General features: G+C 40.5%; 1 protein-coding gene across 1 annotated transcript in view; it reads left to right on the forward strand.

Annotated features, from left to right (window-relative positions):
• Positions 1–19,873, forward strand: part of CA8 (carbonic anhydrase 8) — an 89,933-nt gene that overhangs the window by 62,901 nt on the left and 7,159 nt on the right. The window contains exon 8 of the mRNA XM_027042921.2: positions 3,907–4,076. Coding sequence (XP_026898722.1) covers positions 3,907–4,041 — 135 coding nt within the window. The 3' untranslated portion in view covers positions 4,042–4,076. The remainder of the gene's footprint in view (positions 1–3,906; positions 4,077–19,873) is intronic.

The following is a 19,873-nucleotide window of genomic DNA, read 5'->3' on the forward strand; positions in this document are numbered from 1 at the left end:
TGTGTCTGTTAGCCATTGGTATATCTTCTTTAGAGCAATGTCTGTCCATGTCTGGACTGCAATTTTGATGATGTTTGTGTATGCGTAGCTCATCAGTAACCATCTTCAAGCAAAGATGGGAAGACAGTGACAGAGACCAGGACTGAGGATTGGAATAAGGGAAAGTTGACATCATTGTTACTGGGGAGAGGATATTCTCTTCTCTAAGCTCTTAGGAAAATTAGATCAGATTAAGGAGTCAAAGACAGATGAGTTGGTTTATGGATGAGAAGTTAATAAAAAAGAGGGAGCAACGGTTTTAGAAAAAAGTGAGATAATAGATTGAAGAAAATGAAATAAACGAAAACAAGTCTGAGTACATGAAAGCTGGAGAATCCTATAAATGACATATAACGTATAATCCCAGGATATAGAAGTGTATATGGACTCTGTAAGTACAGCCTGCTTTTGACTTGCTTTTAATGGCTGCCATAAGGAGTTATATTACTCTAATTCGCTTATTGCCATTACCTGATGATAAAATAATATGAGAACATTGACTTTTATGTGTTATTTTTCTCTTTTAACATGATAACAGAGATGTAAGTCAAAAGAAGTCTGGTAGAGGATATTTATAGAAACTTGGGAACTTTTGAAAATAATTGGTGCCAAACCTGAAGCCATGTAACTTAGCACTTTAAATGCACTCCTAAAGAATGCAGTTTTAAAGCTGAACTTTGAGTGAATAAATTGGTTCATGAGTCACTGAAGGTTGGAGTAAATGCTTTAGACTAAGTAGAGTGCACTCCTGGTTCAGAGACCAGTCACTGTTCAACTCTGCTACCTTTAGGAGATGAGGCTTTCTCCCTGAAGCTTGGGTCTCTGTTGTCTCTCTCTCTCTCTCTCTCTCTCTCTCTCTCTCCCTCTCTCTCTCTGTGTCTCTGTCTCTCTTAAATTGGTTAAAAACAACCATGTTTAAGTAGAGTAGTATTAAAAATCAACGAAATCATCCCTACTGATACGTGTGACAGTGAAAGTCTCTGTACTGCCCTGACATATGAATTTCGTTGCAGACTTTTATCCTGAAAATATTATTCTGCTCATTTCTCAATGTCTGTCTCTTCAGTGGGAGATAACCCAGTATGGTCTTGAAACCATTTGAAGTGACTAAAGGTTTGGGGGGGGGGTTACTTCAGAAAAATTGGCATTTCAGAAGGACATGTTTTTCCCTCCATCTCTGTTGACGTTTGAAGTCTTCAAAGTGTTGCCTATGATCAGAGAAACACGTTTCTTGTGAAATAGTTCTCTCCAAGAATGCAGTGATTTGAGGCTGGCTCGCTGTGGATTCAGCTCATCTGTTTGAGAAGAAGCTGTTTTCACTGAATTTGCTTCAGGCTGAGGTCTGAGGCTTGAAAGATTTATTGTCAGCTCCGAATATGTAAATATAAAATTAACCTAGTTTTAACATAAGCCTCAAGGTCAATCCAAAAAGAAGCATTTCCTAAAATATATGTACGCAGTATGGTTTCTAGTCTCTGTCGCTCCTCAGTGACCCGGTGCAGGGTATGAAGATTCTAGACGCAGCCCTTACGTGGGGTTGACACATCAAATGCAAGGAGGGAGCCCTTTCTGTTTTCTCAGTCAGTTGGCTTCTGACCTCCAGTCTGCTTTTTACCTATCAAGTTGTAGCTAAATATTTATCTCAGGATGCTAAAGGTTTGACTTCACAAGAAGTTGTGCTAGTAGCTGCCGAGCACGTCTGCGTGCTAGACGTATGCTGAGTGATTTGTCGTGAATTATCTCACTCCTTGGACCGTCCTCACAAGTACTGCCATCATCACGCTTATACGCACGTGGAAACTGAAGCCTAAAGAGGTGACCTGATGGGGTCGTTGGGGTCTTAGGGGTCAGAGCCGGGGGGTGAATGGGGCTTTGGATGCAGAACCCAACTGCCTTCACCTCCATAGTCGCCTTCTTGAAGAAGCTCGACTGGGTTCCTTTCTGCTCCGTGACAAACTCGAAGTCAAAGCACACTCCACGGATGATGACGGGATTCGCACGCAACCTTGCTTCTAGAAGTTTTCCAGATGCAGTAAGCAATAGGTGCCGCCCGTATTCTCAGCCTGAGATCCCAAGGAAGTCTAGTGAAAAACCACTGTGTAGACTAAACAGCCACTTGCTCATCTCACTGGCACTGCTGTGCAAGTACAGCACACAGGTGTTCTAAAAAAGCAGACAACAGGACAGTAGCAGGTGGGTCAGCCTTCTCCCATTTAGGGAAATCGTTTGGAATGCTGAGAAAATAAGACCTTAGATTTCTAACTTGGGTTCGAATCTAACAAGCTACTTACTCTTCCCTGTGGTCCGTTTCCCGACGAGCATAGGAGTGGTGGGAATATTAGAATCCTGTGAGACTTAACTCTTTTGGAGTCTGGGAACCTCTTCTTAGGAAAGGCACATGTAAACATTTGCATGTCATCCAGGGGTTTCATGGGCCCTCCAAAATCTCTTGGGGTTTCTAGACTTTCATTAGAACCCCTGAATCAGTTGATCTCCTGCATTTCATTGTAGCTCACAAATGGCAGAATCCTGTGGCTCTGCTGTATGAAGAACATTTGTAGACAAAGCCCTGTTTTCCTGGTGAACTTTCGGTGAATCGATGCTCTTTAAAGCACATTTGTTCCACATCCGGGAATATGGAGGATACAGGTTATACTGAGTTGATTAGAATTTCTTTTTAAAAACTTTTTTTTTAAGTTTTATGTATTTATTTTGAGAGAGAGAGAGAGAGAGAATGAGACAATGAGAATGAGTAGGGAAGAGGCAGAGAGAGGGAGAGAGAATCCTAAGCAGCTTCCACACTATCAGTGCAGAGCCTGCTGCGGGGCTCCAACTCACAAACTGTGAGATCATGAACTGAGCTGAAATCAGGAGTCAGATGCTTACCCAGCAGAGCCACCCAAGCGCCCCTGAGTGATGAGAATCCTGAAGAGGGGGCAGTGAAGCCAGGAGAAGAGCAGGCTGACTGGGGCTTGTCAGACCTGGCTCACGTGGAAACTTTCTTAATTGTTCAGTTTCTCCTTTCGTGGAAGGGGCAAAGAACGTGTCCTGTGACTGTGCGACATTTAAGCAGAAGAACATCAGGTGATGAATCCTGTGGCTAAATCGACGAATGCGAATGAGCCTGGTGAATGTTCATCACGTTCGCTTCTTGCTTCACTAGTGTTTGGCGGGTCCCGGCAGCGAGTGGGTTCTTGGGAGATGGAGACCTGGCAAGTTGGATATACTGATCCTTGAGACACTGGGGATCTCTTCCTTCCTGTGGAATGAGAATCCATGGGATCTGGGGAAGCCACCTGAGAAAGGGAGATGCACTTGAAAATCGATATTGCTAAGGGGGGGAAGTTGGGCCTACGGTTTTGGACAGTCGGAGGTATTCACTGGGCCTGTGTGCTCCAGAAGGCTGGAAGAGCGGCAGAGGGAGTCTTGTGGTAAAGGAAGCCTCCATCTGATGAATCCAGCATCTAATCAGGATCTATCTAATCAGGATACAGCAGGACCAGAATCCATTAATGAAAGCTGTACTTGGGAAGCATTTAAGAGCACTCATTCGTTTGTTCGCCTTGTCTTATCATGCAAGCTCTTGGCGGGGTGTGTATCATTCTCGCATGAATGAGTCCAGCAGGTTTCTGTGGCTGTTGGGGTTGTCTGGAGACTTCGGTGTCTCCTCTTCTCCGGGCTTCGTTGCTTGGGTGCCACTTGTGTCTGATGCCTTCCTCAGGTCTGGAAGACTTAAGACGGTTTTGCTCTTCCTGAAGATCAACTTTAATTTTATTTTTTAAAACTCTTACAATGTATGCATATTTGAAGTCATTTATGAAATGTCTAGCAAATAATCAGCTTGTGTTGCTCTGTTTTTATTTTCAGATCGAAGAATTTCGAAGGCTGAGGACACACGTCAAGGGGGCTGAACTTGTGGAAGGCTGTGACGGGATTTTGGGAGACAATTTTAGACCCACTCAGCCACTTAGTGACAGAGTCATTAGAGCTGCATTTCAGTAGCCAACGAGAACAGGAACGAGACTGCCTTCATCTGGGTATGTGCAGATTAAGGAAAAGAGGGCACACAGTTACGTGAAGCTGCCATGCCAGAGTTATTCTCATGGTGATGCTGATGATTTAGCAGCGTGAGTGCACTTCATTTTGATAAAACGGATGACACGTTCGCAAGCGCTGTTAATTACAAATCAGGTGGCTTTAAAAATTCCACGCAGTGTTGAGAAAGAATCTGCCATCCTTCTATTTTCCCACCAGAGCAGCCTTTAATTGTCGTTTTGCTTTAATATTGACCTTCGTGAGATAAGGAGCCTCGAGGCAGAGAGGCAGCCCCTCTTTACTCCAGGTAAAGAGGTTAAGTCCTTTTTAAGCGCTCCCTATGCTGTAGCCTTGAAACGGCAGCAGTCACCTCCTGATGACTGAGGAACACAAAGGAGGCCACTGGAGGAGTGTGTGAGCCTCAGAGTTGACCCTTGTCTAATGCAGATTCGATCTTATTTATCGGGGTAGGCGAGGGTAGATCTGGCATGCATTAAAACCCTTGACCTGTGCAAGTGCTTTTATTTGATAGATCAAGAAACGCTTGTCAGTTACGTGAATATGTCACGTTTCTTTATTGTCTAAAACATAATCTATGCATTTTAACATACCGAATTCAACATGTGTATACCTTACCCCCATAGAGCTAACAGGATAAAACGTCACAGACACGGGAAAGCTCAAATATACAGAAATGGCTGTATATATGCTGGATTATTTCTTTACCTTGTGCATTGCCTAAGAGTGCATACAGAGGTCAGTTCCCTGAGCTGGCCAACCACTGCTTCCCACAAGAGGAAAGCATCTGTCGGGGTTAACGTAGGCAAACGGGTCAGAGCTTGGACTTTGTTCAGTGGACCATGGAGAGTGTGAGCTCACATACTGTGCGGGTGGAACGGTGTGTGGGAGTCCCAGGTCAGTAGAAATCTGTAGCCTCGAGAAGCTCACGGTCTCACAAGCTCGACGGTGGACGTTGGAATTTTAAAAGGTGATCATTTTGTCCACGTGTTTCCCCATCCGTTTTTCTTGCCTCTCTCTCTATACCACATATTCCTAGTGTTCTGTCCAGACTTCTTTTTTCTTATGTGAATGTGCTTTGCTCATACATTCTTTCCCACCCCTGCAGGCCCAACTCAAATACTGTTCTCAGCACAAATTCTCTGCTTCTCCCTTAAATTGTGCCTCTCAGTTCACATTCTTTCTTCCAGTTAGCTATGTGTGTATTTCTTATTTTTTCTCTGTTAGATTCAAGGTTTTTAAGAGTTGAAGCATCTCCATTGTACCTTGAATCCATCATGACGTATAATACTTTGTGTCTTGAATATCTATAGGCAAATTAGAAATTCTTTCTTTATTTTCTAAAAATGTTTATTTTGAGAGAGAGAGAGCGCATGCGCTCGTGAGTAGGGTAGGGGCAGAGAAAGAGGGAGAGAGAGAATCTCAAGCAGGCCCCGTGCTGTTAGCACAGAGCCCGATACGGGGTTTGAACTCACGACCTGAACTGTGAGATCATGACCTGGGCCAAAATCAAGAATAGGATGTTTAATCAACAGGGCCACCCAGGTGCCCCTGGAAATTCTTTAGAACTACGCATAGTGTGTATCAGCCAGCCACATTCCAGTCATTCACTGACTCTCCATTGCTTAGCCAGTACAGTTCTTCCCCTTCTGATTTTGGAGATGGTGAGGGCCAACCAGGCAAAGTTGCTTTTGTAGGAACGAGTGGGGACTTAGAGTAATCCATATATGGTAACAAGGGAGAAAAACCCAAGAGTGCTTTAAGCTAAGCCTTACAATGGAGGAACTAAAGAATTAAAATACATTTGCTCAAAAATCATTATCGAGCACCTACTATGTGAGGGTTCTGGGTATCCAAAGGTCAGAAGAACACGTCTCTGTTCTCATGAAACTTAGAATCTCATGTGGGGAGCCTGACAGAGGAAAAACAAATACTTCAGAAACATACAGTTACAGCTTGTAATGAATCCATGAATGAGAAGAAGAAGAAAATGCAGTGAAGGAGATTTCAGATAGAGGGAATATCTCTTGCAAAGGCCCTGAGGGGCTGCTCCCTGTGGAGGAGGTGAGAATTTGATGCGTTGAGGTACAAAGGGAGACCCTGTACATCTGGCGTGTGGGAATCAAAGGGGCAGAGCTCTTATCTCGCAGGCCCCGAAGCCTCTGGCTGCCACATGAAGGCATCTTTATTTTGCTGTTGATGTGCTGAGAACCCATGAAGACTTTTACTCAGGGGAGTGGCTGGACCTCATGTGTGTTTTCAATAGATCACAGTAGCTGGGGAATGAACAGATCGGGTCATAGTGGGCTGAGGGGGAGGGGGAGGGAGAGGGAGATATTTTAGAAGTCTGCCGGGTAGCCGAGGTGAAAGACACAGAGTCTTGGCTACTAGAATAGGAGCAGTGGAGATGCGGAAAAGTTAAAGTGTGTTAAATAAACATTGAAAGTGATACTTAGTTGATAAACTGGATGATGGTGGAAGGAGATGGAAATAGCCAAAGATAGCTTCTGGGAATTGGGGGCTTTAGAAACTTGTGTGGATGAAGTGCCATTGAATGATGGCAGGAAAGCCAGAGCAGACTCTGGGTTGGAAAGACAGTGGAGTTGGAGCTCGTTGAATGAGAGCTGGTCTGTCAGTCACAGTAGTGGACCCCTCATGTAGGTACTAGAGTTTCGAGAGTGGAGATCAGAAAGGAGGTCTGAACTGAGTATGGTCGTCATTGGCATGGAGATTATGTATATGTATATGTATGTGTATGTGTATAATGTTCTGATGCTACATGGGATCATCTCATTAAGTGCTCCTAAAATTTAACAGGCGGCCTTATAAATAAGTTCCTGAAGCACAGAGAAATTAGATCACTGGCTAAAATAATGCAGTCCCTGAGTGGCAGAGCTGGAAATTGGACCTGGGCAGCCTGACCGGCAGAGCCCTTCTTCTTACCCACTGCACGGCAGAGGTCAGAGAGCATCCCCACACTGGCGGTGGGGGGTGGCGTGCTGAGGGAGGGATGTGTGTTGCGCAGGCAGGCCTGAGTTGAGTGGGAAGGGAGGAGGGGGAGGTGTCTTGTGATGTCTCAGAGGGGCTGATCCTAGCTGTGAGGTCCCTGAGGACTTGAAAGGGGAAGAAACCTGGGGTGCCTGGCTGGCTCAGTTGGAAGAGCATGCAACTCTTGATCTGGGGGCCTTGAGTGCAGGCGCCACGTTGGGTGCAAAGGCTACTGAAAACGAAAAGGGATGAAATCCTAAGCAAATGTCGATACTGCTTTGTTACGAGAGTGGACACTTTCTGGGCTATTATAGGAAGGGAGAAGGAGGTGGTGGGTTGTAGCTTTTGAGTTTCCCTGACTTGCCTTTGTTATTTAAGGAAGAATGGGGCTGCAGCCAGGAGGCCTGAGAGCAGGAGGGAAGGTGGAAGATTAGAGCAGAAAGAAGGGAGGGACGGTGAGTTCACAGGAGCAACACAGTAGGAGGGGTGGGCAGGAGGTGCAGTGAGGCTGGGTGAAAATGAATTTATTGATTTCTCCAGTCTAGGTTTTAGTGTACTCTGTGAATACCAGTAACTATTAATGACACTTTTTATGAAATCAGATTATTACCTTGAATTTTTGATCCATATCTAGTCCTAGGCCAGAGTTGCCTTTCTGTAAAGATCTAAATAACCGTCGCTCTTTTCTGTCTCCCCCACACATGGCACGCAGACCAAAATGTTGTTGATGAGATTATGCGTATTTCAGATACTTCGTATTCCTTATATGGTAGGAAGGTAAAGAATAAATTTTCAAGGCTTTAAATCAATTATGACCTAGGCATTTTAAAAGGAGGGTGGATTTGTGTCCTCATCTTTGTGGCCAAGATTACTTAAAGGGTGTCACTTTCCCCCAAATTCCTTAGAATGGTGTAGGAGTTCTTTCAAAGGCAACTCCAGTTCTGACTTCATCCTTCTATGAATATATTTTTGACCCTTTTATCTTGAAATGTGTAATACAAATCTAGTCATAGTTCTACATAAAATTATATTGGGAAATCAAACTTATGGATGTGTGCTTTTTATTTGATATTTAATAATGCCCTAAGGGCGGTAATTCAAATTTTTATTAAAGTGGAATGATTTGACAGTCAGACTTTGAATTTAATGCATGAATGTTTCATTTAAGCTCTTGGAACTGAAAAGGAAAAAAAAAATTCTGGTAGTTCTCTAAAAAATGTTTAAAATAATTCAGATTTATTTTAGCTATGTCTTACTAAAATAACTTTAGTTTTTGGACTTAAAATGACTTTTTTTTTTTTTATATGACATGGCTAGACATCTGGAGAGCTTTGATAACCAAGACTTATTATTCCATGAATAATCTGTGACTTTTTATATTACCATTTAAGAAGTATGAACTATGGTTTTATACTTGTTTAAAGAACTAGGTTATAACTCATCCAGGTGCTGGAAATTCTCTAGTTTTGCAGTGCTAGTTCAGGTTTCTGGGAGCCAGTGGACATGAAATGATCCATTACCCATTGAATTTTCTGTGTGAGAACCATATCTGTGTAATAACAAACAAAAAACAAGACCAAAGTTTAGGTCCAGTTTACTTTTTTTTTTCCATTCTCTTTATTTGGCATTTGTTCATTTGATACATATATAAAAATCTATACAAGGTAAAAATACAAAATAAGTATTTCTTTATAAGTTATGCAGTTAGATAGCTACAAAGTTTAAAAGCCATTGCAAAAAAAGAGAGAGAAGAAAATCGTCAATGCTTTATAGTCATTCACAATAACATTGGTATAAAATATCCATACAACACATGTGTACAAAATAGTATACAGTTCGTAAAAGCTGTGCAAAGACAGGAGAAAGACAGTTTACTTTTGTTCTTGGTATCTCAATACTGGTACTTATGTTCTGATGAGATGATTATTTGCCTGTTTGTTTCACAAAGCATTAGCCCATTATTTAAAGCTTTTCTGGCTATTCAAAGACTTGCTTATTTCCCAGTGACTCAAATATTGTTAAGCTGCACACGTTTACAGTAGCTGTACTTAATTATATTATTTATTTTCTGTAAAACCAGTGCCACAAGGCTCTTTAAATTGTTTCCTACCCCCCACCCTTGAAATGGGGAAAAATAAAAGTATGCTTCCAATTAGGGAAAAAAGTAAAACAAAAAAGAAGAAAAAAGAGGGGTTATTGACCAAATGACTTTGAATGATCCCTTTGTCAGACTTGCCCTCATTTTTCTTTCTGGGTCTTTGAAGCTATCCTGAACTGTGTTGAGCTCTTCCCCACATTTACTTTTTCAACTAATAATGTTGTCTTTTTAGCTTTAATAATGCTATCACAAGCATCAGTTTCATATCCGTTCTCTTTTATAACCTAAGAGGAGTTACAGGTTGGAAAAGGATAAGGCATTATAGGAAAGGAGGGGCTGTGTGGGGAAGGGAGAGGGTCAACTCTGAATGACCAAGTAGGTAAAAGCTATTATCCTTCTAGGACAAATGGAAAGCTCAAAGCCATATTTTCAGTCAATAGAACTTGGGCTTTTCCTCACTCTAATAATTTAACTTGATGCACAGCATTAGGGTGAGAAATGAAAAACTCGCTGGATATAGCTGTTTTCTATTTACTATATCATATAGAATTTCTTGAAAATGGAATGGATTTCCTAAAGGATTTCAAAATAATTTCAGGAAAAGGCCAAAATATCAAGGGTGCTCAACCTATCTATTATGTTTTGATTATGTGATGTAAAAATTGTTATTAACCCAAGAATGAAAAACATCAAAGCTATATCAGCCTTTCTTCCAAGATTACTCAACAAGGAACATAATCCCTGCTTCCGTATTTATCCTTTTCTTCTTTTTATGTTTTAGAAATGTTTTATTTATTTATTTATTTATTTATTTATTTATTTATTTATTTATTGTGGATAACAATTGGGGAATGATTTAATTTTTGTCCCCCCCCCCCCCCCGAATTAAAACAAGATTGGGTTTGGGGGAAAGATAAGAGAATATTTGGCAATCGTGGGCCAACTTGTATGTTGAACATTCTTATATTCTGATACCTTAAGGATGGTGGGGTTCATGATTTTAAATCTAGAGAATATATTTTCCAGTGAAAAATTACTGAGACCAGGTTACCTTATCTAAACATGTTCTATTATGCCTTTTACATCATGGGTGCTCGTTTTTGGTAATTTCCCCAAATCAATTTTTTGACTCCATTTTCCCACTTTGAGACTTCTTAAGAAAACTGTATTTTTAAAGAGGCTCTCATTTCAATTTTCTCCTCATTTATCTGCTGTCTATTCTCTTGAGTTTTTCTTTTTCATGATGAAGGTTACAGAGACTTAGGAAAGCAATCATCCCAGAACGAGGGAAGCATAAAAGCTCAGCCCTCGAATGGACCTCCAGGGAGGCCGCTTACTATTGGGAGTCCTCACAGTCCAGCCTGTGACGCATGCTCTTACCTAGACCTACAGTTTCTGTGGCCACCCAATGCAGATGACCCATGCATTTATAGTCCAAGACCAGGTCTCTCTATTAAGTTCTAGAGTTGAATTGAATCCGGAGTTGAATGCCCAGCTGTCTGTATGACTTTTCTTTCGGATATGTCAAAGACATCTTAACCTCACTATACACAAGAGTGAATTTATGATCTTTCTCCAAAGACCTGGCTCTCTTCCAGTTTTCTTAGAAACCTGTTATACCTGACACCTCTCTTCCTCACCTCATCTCACATTTCCAGTTTATCATCCAGTTCTGCAGATTTGCCTTCTGATAGCTCCCCAATCTATCTCAGTGTCCCCTTTCCCAACCTCACACCCCATGAAGTTAGCCTCATCCCTTACCTAGACCATCACAAGAGCATTCTGCTCTCTTCTGCGTAGGATTATTAAAGGAAGATTTGTAAAGATCAAAGACCTGGATAATGTGGAGCCCTCAAACTTCTGTGTCAGCTGTGATTGGTTGAAAAGGAGACTGAATCCACTTGTGAGCCTAGTGGGAGGGAATGCTGTGACAAATTGGTGTCATCTGCCATTGGAGTTGGGTGGTATTGTAGTTTGTTCTCGCCATCCATAATGAAAGGTTCTATTATTGGCATCTATTATTAAGGTGCAGAGTCTTTTGAGAATGTGCCTTGGGAAGCTTATCTGAATTAGATCTAGTGCTACATTGCTAGGTGTTGACAGTTATCAAGGCGATATGGAAACAGGACAGAATGACTGAAGTCCTCTTTTTAGTAGTTTCATTTCGTCATGTAATAGTCACAGTCCTGATGATTGTATATAGCAAATTGCTTACATATAGCAAAACCTAGGGAATCTGAAATCTCAGCATGAAAATGAAATGGCAGGAGGATGAGGAAAGAATTATGGCATGATAGCGTGGAGAAACGTACCCCAGACCTCTATATTAGGGACAGAAGCCATCTCCCAAAAAGGGAAAAGGATAAGTTAGAGAAGAAACCACGTAAGAGAAAGAAAGATACTGACGTGATGCTCAAAAGGGTGAGAGACAATACATTTTAAAGTATTTTTAATAAAAATGTGCCATAAAAAGTTGTTTTTTTTAACCGCATAGACCTTAGGGGTGTGTGTATATGGATATAGGTTTGCCTTATTTGGGGAGATACTTCAGTTTTAATTAAGTAAACATTCCAAATAAAACTTGTTTTGACAATATACAGAGCTAAAATGATCTAGACAATACCCAATATCTTGGGAAGAAATACATATATGTTTGTTAGATAATGTGGAGGTTTCTCCAATCAAGAAATTTGCCACTAGGTAGCTAACACATTCTCAAATTTATTGTTAAAGCAAGAAAACCACATTGGTTTTGGATGGCTTCTCTTTTCCATTACAGTGCTTTTTTAGTTCCCTTCAAAATTTTTGAATTCTCGTTGTACTTTCAGTGGTTAGAAACTCATAAAGGTCTTTAGGGCTTGTCTACAGTGAATCTTTTTAGGACATCTTGGAAGCATGGTGTTGAATTGGACCTTAAAAAGTTACTTAATCTAGTCGTCTACCTGAAGAGATCTTCAACTCAGTTATTTCAGATGGTTGCTTGCTCCCTGTATCTAGAAACAAGCAAACCAACCTTTGTTGTTGGAGAATATCTATTTCAGACTTTGTTTTACTCTTCTGTAATGCAAAAATGAAAAAAAAAAACCTCATGAAATAGTCTCTCTGTAAAGTATTAACTGAATTTGGAATGCCATTTTGATAGTAATATTTTTACGGTTTACCATAAATAAATGTTTTTTATTAATGTAACTGATTAGATTCCAAGATTTATGTTTTTCTTCTGTTTGCAGCATGTGAGAATTCCTGTAGCTTTTATGCTGCAGAGAAACTCATCTAGTTTTTCACAGATGTGAATGTTCATTCTGATTTTGGTACAACTAATGATTCTCTAATGGTATCTTTTCTTTAACGAATGATTATATTTAGTGGGTCCCAGCAATAAAATCACTGTAATGAGGAATAAAAGATTGTAAATAAGAATAACAATGTTATTAATCATCTAAATTAGTCATTTATGGCACATTCCTGTACCTGAAATATTTCCATAGGAAATAATGCTAAAATCCACATTTACTTATAATTAGACGTAATACAAACCTTCTTTCATTATAATAGTTGCCCAAATCCCAATTCAACTTAATTTCATTGACTCTGATTTCTGGACTGAAGGCATTAAGCTTGAACTAGTGAAAAATGTATAATATGTGCATTCAATTAAGAAGTAATTAGATACTCAATCACCCTTACAACACACCAGGGATTAGGGAAGAAGGAAGAAAAATGTGACTCACTGTAGTGTAGGAAAGTTTTGTTAATTGGTTTACTGCTAATTGAGATTGAGAAAGTGTCAAAGCATCATAACATAGGTTTACTACTGAACGGTCTTAAAAGCTAAGTTTAATGTTTCATGATTCTCTGATGCAGAATAATGTAGAAATTACCAAGCTGTATGATTTATTTTAGAGTTCTTATTAAAGTTTATGTATTCATTCTAAGTTCTACATATTAGTGAATGGTGAGAACAAGAAGAAGGAGTGCTTTGTTAACAGTTCAGACACGGTGCTCTATTGTATCTCATTTAATCCCCACAGCAATCCTGGGAGGCATGTGTTCTGATTGTCATTTTAGAGATAAACTGAGGCTAAGAGGGGTTGACTAACTTGCTCAAGGTCACAGCCAGTAAAGTGCAGAACAAGAGTTCAGACCCAGGTGGGCTTAACTGCAAACTCCGAGCTCTTGTCACTGCGCCACATTTCAAATAGCAAAGGGCAGAAGGTTATGAAGTCCTTGTATATATTTGCCTCCTATGTCTTTCGGACAATTTCCTGGGGCTGAGATTTCTGGGAGGAAGGGACACACGTGTTTTCGTTTTTGGTAGCATATTGCTAAAACACCCTCCCTAAGGGATGTGCTAATGATGCAGGCTCACTGGGGTCTCGGACCTAGAGTGGATCCTGCAGGACCAGCCAACATAGTCCTTGGCTTCGTGCAGAGTGGAAATCAAACTCAAGCCAAGAGGAAGTGAGAGCCGAGTTTACTGAGGACGTAGAGTGCAGATAGAGTGTCTGGGAGACTTGAAAAGGAAAAGAGAGGAGAGTGAGCCTCATCCTTGCTTGGGACCTGGGCTTTTTATCGAGGATGGTGGTCCAGAGCACATGTCTTGGCAGGCATCTGGGAACAAAGACAAGTATTTAGGTGTCCTCTGTAAGTCAGGTGTGCCCTGGGGCCAGGGGTCTCGGTGACTCAGTGGTCTTGGAAAACATTCATGACGACCCTGCCTGGTCACTCCTTAGATGTTACCCACCGTGCTGGAAGAATCCAAAGAGATTATTGACTTCTCTGCAATGAGGACATACATTATCTTTCTGTGAGGCATGTGGAAGGCAAGGGTGTAGGTCCCAGCAAGAATAAAAACAGGAAAAAGAGCCAAAAAAAGCAGTTTTTCATGGGGTCCCTTCAGTTTCCCCGTCTCACCAACGTGTGCTTGCATCATTGATTGACCATTTTATAGGTGTTTCTGCCATTTTTTTAGATCACTCAGTATACTTTCCATCTCTCCCTCATCTTTTTCCTCCTTAATTCCTTGAAATGTGTCCATCTCCATCTGCCTATGGAGTCACCTTTGATTTCTTTTTTTTGTTTGTTTGTTCTTTGTTCCCATGTCTCTAAGTATGATACATGTTCATGACAGAAAATTGAAACAACATAGAGGGAAATGAAGAAGCGATGATGTCCCAAACCCTCCTGTCAGTGACAGCCATCACCAGCACTGGGCTGAACGCGGAGGCCCCATAGCACAGTGGGGTTGTCTTGGGTTCCATTTTGACTTCACCACTAATCATTGTGTGATCTTGAAAAAAGTTGCTAATTTCTCTAAGTTATTTTCTTCGTCACTTAAAAGATGTCCTTAAGTGTAATGGTGAAGGAACAAGGAGATTGAATACAAAGTGCTTAACGTGTTTTTGGTCCATGATGTAAGTATCCAGTGAATACTTAGCTTTATTTTTATTTGTGTCCATTTGATCTCTCACTATGCATTTATCTTCAGTGGGATATGTAGATATATAATGTTCTTTATGGGATTATATTCAGGCTATTTTTATTTTTCTTATTTCTTTGAAGATTTTCTACATTTTTTCTTATTTTTAAGTCATGTCTGCACCCAACATGGGGTGGGAACTTACAACCCTGTGATCCAGAGTCACATGCTCTACTGACTGAGCCAACCAGACAGTCCATAGGATCTGTCTGTCTTTCTTTTTTTTTTTTTTTTTTTTTACTATTGTTGTTTTTTGTTTTGTTTTGTTTTTACATACAATGGAGCTTTACATACAGTGTGGGGCTTGAACTCACAACCCTGAGATCAAGAGTCTCATGCTGTACCATTTGAGCCAGCCAGGTGCCCAAGGCTATTTTTCTATCTTCTTCATAATATATATCTTTTTATGTCCTTACATAGATACATTCCATACTTTAGATACATTCCATACTTTAAAATGATTTATTTTAATATTTTTAAATTTATTTATCTTGAGAGAGAGACAGAGTGAGCGAGGAGGGGAGGGGTAGAGAGAAAGGGAGAGACAGAATCCTAAGCAGGCTCCACACTGTCAGCGTGGAGCCCGATGCGTGGCTCGAACTCAAAAACCGTGAGATCATGACCTGAGCCAAAACCAGGAGTCAGACACTTCAATGACTTAACTACCCAGGTGCCCCTAAATGATTATTTTTAAATTTTTTAAAACTTTTTTTTATTTGTTTTTGAGAGAGAGAGAGACAGAGCACGAGTGGGGGGAGGGGCAGAGAGGGAGACACAGAATCTGAAGCAGGCTTCAGGCTCCAGTCTGTCCTCACAGAGCCTGATGTGGGGCTTGAACTCACCTTGAGATCATGACCTGAACCTAAGTCGGACGCTTCACCAACTGAGCCACCCAGGCACCCCTTACATGATTACTTGTAAATAAGTTACCTGTATGTATGTCCCCGGATTTTGAGGACATTATTATTATGCATTGTACGTTATTATACATCCTCTATTATTATACATTTAGGTTACTTGTAGTAATTTGCTGTAATCAAAATGGTTGATTTATGCATCTATTTCCTTAACACATTCTTAGCGATGAGATGACAGGGTCAGAGAGTTGGAATTAAGTGCACGTATATACAAATTACTCTTCCATTTATGCTTCCATTAACCAGTAACTACAGTTTCTCCTCACCTTGACCAACATTAACTGTTTTCAGGTTTTTCATCCTTGCCCATCTGACTGAACAGGGCAACACTATGATACAACATTTTCAGTCCGTGGCTACTTGGTTCTATTCCTGAAGGCCCTCACCTGTTGCACCAATCTGCCTATTCCTGAGCGTCTCCCACATGCTTGTGTCTGTTTCAGTGTTTGGTAGGACAAGATCCCTCACTAGTCCCTTCTGCAGAATTCTCTTGGCGATTTTCGCATGCTTAATTTTTCCAGATAAACTATAGGATCATCTTATCGGGAGGATTGAAATAGAGTAAAAGAAAAGAGAGTAGGAAAAAGAGAGTGTGAGAAAAGGAGAAAAGAATCTTACTAGAGTATTACATTTGGGTTGCATGGAATGTATAGAGTACATTAAGGAGAATTGGTATCTTTCCAGTATCAAATCTGGATCAAGGAATGATGCATGGGTTGGTGCTTCTTAAAGTTTTTACATTCGTCATAGATATACTACAGGATGTGTGTTTGGGCTCTGAAGTCAACCTTGGGTGTGGCTCGATGGGGAGCATAGCACCTCCAGTTGGTTCTACAGCTTGGGCGGATTATTGAAATTCTTTCAGCCTCGGTTTCCTCCTCTATCAAGTAAAGGTACTAAGAGTAATACCTCATAGAGGTGTGAGGGTGAAGTGAAATAAAGTAAAATGCACAGCATGGTGCTTTGCAGAGGATTAACATTCCACACATGTGAGCTATTACTGTTGTTATTGTTATTGCTGTCATTATCGATTTTGATCAGTGTCATTTTCCATTATATTTTTCTATTGGTTAATATTTCTTCATTGAACGAATAATTGTCCTTGGCTTTCTTAACTAACCTTTTGCATAGTTTCCAGTAACATTTTAGCTGATTATTTTGAATTTTCTAAATAGACCATGATCACATGTGTAAATAATGACAATTTAATAATCTTCTCCTTTCTAATTTCAATACTTATGGCACCGTGTAGTACTTTCAGAACAATATGAAATAATCTGGTACCCCTTTCTGACTTCTGATATGTTTTGATTTCTTTTTCCACATACAGTGGCATTTTCCTCACTGTTTTTTCTTTGAATCTTCGAATGCACTGGGCATGCCTGACCTCTTCCTTTCTCTTCCTCCTTTCTTTATTTTCCTTCCTTGACCTGATGCTGTTGTCAGTGGGTATGTTGGTGGGGGGGGAAGCTGGTCATGTGCCCTTGCTTGTAATGGGAGAACATTTAATGTTAGCCTTCTGTTTTGTGTGTGGTGGTATTCTAGGGGCTGTGTGAAAATGTAAACATAATCAGACATAGACTTTGCCCAAGAGGGCTTACAGCCTAGTGTTGGGATAAATCAGGAGCACGGCTAACTCCAAATTAAAGCAGTATGTGAAAAATGCCCTGAGAAAGTGTGCTTCTAGTGAACAGGACAAAACGACCACTCGGAAAGAGAGAATACTCATGTCTATCATATCCCTATTTCTTAAAAGACTCTTATTTTGGAGATTTTACACCGAATTCTCTTATAGAGGGAAACGTTAATGGGTTACCAATGAGCTGAGCCAGACTCACTAGAACTCAGGTCAGCCCTGGGGCCTGCAGTGGCCTCAAAAGCAGGACACGTGTGCACGCGTGCCTTTTATTATTTTATTATTTGTTATTATTTTTTAATTTTGCATGCTGGTTTACTTTTGAGGTCTTTTCAGGAAATTCTCCCAGGAGTGATTCGATATGCACTCATTCCCTAGGGTCTCTTCATAGGTCATTTGAAGTTCAGAAATAGTCACAGGAAAGATAGCATCTGTTACAATTATACTGAAATAGCAGATGATTTAGAAGACGTGTTAGGCTGTGGCCATACTTGAGGGTCTCACTATGAGTAGTGATCATCATATAATAGAACATTGTTTTTTTAGAGTTAAGCTTTCTCATTATTTATATATCCATAAATGGGTATTTGGGGGAGGGCCCAAAGGGGGGCAAGCCCAGCTGACCACCTTTATATATTGACAGTATCATTTCTGTAGATGGTTTTACTGAGTAAATTTACATTCTGATTGCCAAGTAGTATAGTTACGGTAGAAACTTTAGAAAATACACAAATGTGTGAAAAAGAACTTTTGTGTCAAATAATGATAATCCATGGAACACAGGCAATTAATTTTGGTTCCACCACAAATTGCATTAGCATAACAGGAAAGATTTTATTTGAAGTGCCCAAACCTGCAAGGATAGAGAAAACAAAAGAGACAGCAGCAAAAATATTGTAGAAGCTGGAAGCAGATGGTTGTGAGGTAACAGATTTAGCAGATGTGAGGAACAAGCCTGTTTACGTGACAGAATCTCTCAAAGTCTCAGGAATTGGAGGCAACAGATAATCTCTAGAAGGTGGAGTGAGAGGGAGCTAAAGTCATCTGCAGTGGTTAACAGCTGACGAGAGAGTCTGTTACGGGACCTGGGTGCACTGGGTGTCAGGACACCTCACTGAAAAATAGGATTATTAAATCACACCATCCTATTTATCTTCCCTCCTCCCCCTCTTGGCCTCCAGAACACTGGCAGAAAGGCCTCTACTCTCTAGGCAGGGGGCTGGCTGGCAGGGTCTTTCTGGAGAGTCTGAGCAACCCCAGGGACTTTTTAAATTAAATGGCCCAGCCGGTTCATTCTGTGGTGAAGGCAGGACAGAGAAGTAAGTGCCTGCTGTGCGCACGGAGCCTTCACCCAGGTTTTCTTACAATGGTTGTTCCCATTCTTAGATAGGGCTGCTAAGGATATTTGAAGAAAGTCTGTAATATAGAAGGGCCCAGAAGAAACCGAAGAAGGTAAGGTATAAGAAATAAATACTTAGGAAAAGAAAAAGTTCAAAAAAGTGATCATTCATGTCTTCAGAGAGGTAAGGGATGAAATTGCCACCATGAACTGGAATTGGATGCTAGGAAGAAAAGGAATATTCTACAAAGCTTTTGGAAATTGAAAACATAATAGCAGAAATGAAAACTTTTATAGTAGAGTCAGAAGGCAGAACTGAAATTTCTTAGAAAGTAGAGCAAAAAAAAAAAAAAAAGGAGATCTAAAAATAAGAAAATTGGAGAACCAGTCTAGGAGGTCCAGTATTCAAATAATCGGCAAAGTTAGAGAACAGAGAAAACGGAGGAGAGGAAGCAGTAACAAAACCATTTAAGCATTTTCTCAGGACTCCTGGGTATAAATTTGCAGTTTGAAAGGACCCATTGAATTTCCAGCACGCTTGATCAAAATACACCCACTAGCAAGGCACTATCATTTCTGGACACTGAGGGAGGAATTACAGGAAGAAAAAAATTCGAAATCCAAGAACCTGGAATTTGAACATCAGACTTCTTTTTTTTAATTTTTTTAAGTTTATTTATTTATTTTGAGAGAGAGAGGGAGAGAAAAAAATTCAAAATCAAAGAACCTGGAATTTGAACATCAGATTTCTTTTTTTTTTAATTTTTAAAATTTATTTATTTAGAGAGCTAAACCAGGGAAGGGGAAGAGAGAGACAGAGAGAGAGAATCCCAAGTGGGTTCATTGCTGTCAGCACAGAGCCTGATGTGGGGCTTGAACCTACAAACTGCAAGATCATGACCTGAGCTGAAACCAAGAGTCAGATACGTAACTGACTGAGCCACCCAGGAGTCTCTTGAATATCAGACTTCTAAATAGCAACACAGGAAGCTAAAAGTCAAGCATGAATTCTGAGAGAAAATTACAGCTAGAATTTTTTCCCCAAACTACAAGTAGTCATTTTTAAATATCACAGTTATTGAAAATTATTTCCTAGGAAGCTACTAGAAGATGTGCTTCACCAAAATGGACTAAGCCAGGAAAACAGATTATGGCAAAGGAGATGCCCAGAATGATTGTGAAGTGAGGGTGTAAGGGTAGAGGTTAAGAGTCCAGATGTGAGCAGATGAGAATGTTCTAGAGCTTTTCCCAGAAAGATGAAATGGATAGACTGCAGGATATGTCTTTTAACTTCTGGGGAGTCAGACAATTGGGAGGTAGTTTT

Source organism: Acinonyx jubatus, chromosome F2, assembly GCF_027475565.1.
Source record: "Acinonyx jubatus isolate Ajub_Pintada_27869175 chromosome F2, VMU_Ajub_asm_v1.0, whole genome shotgun sequence".
Taxonomy (NCBI): Eukaryota; Metazoa; Chordata; class Mammalia; order Carnivora; family Felidae; genus Acinonyx; species Acinonyx jubatus.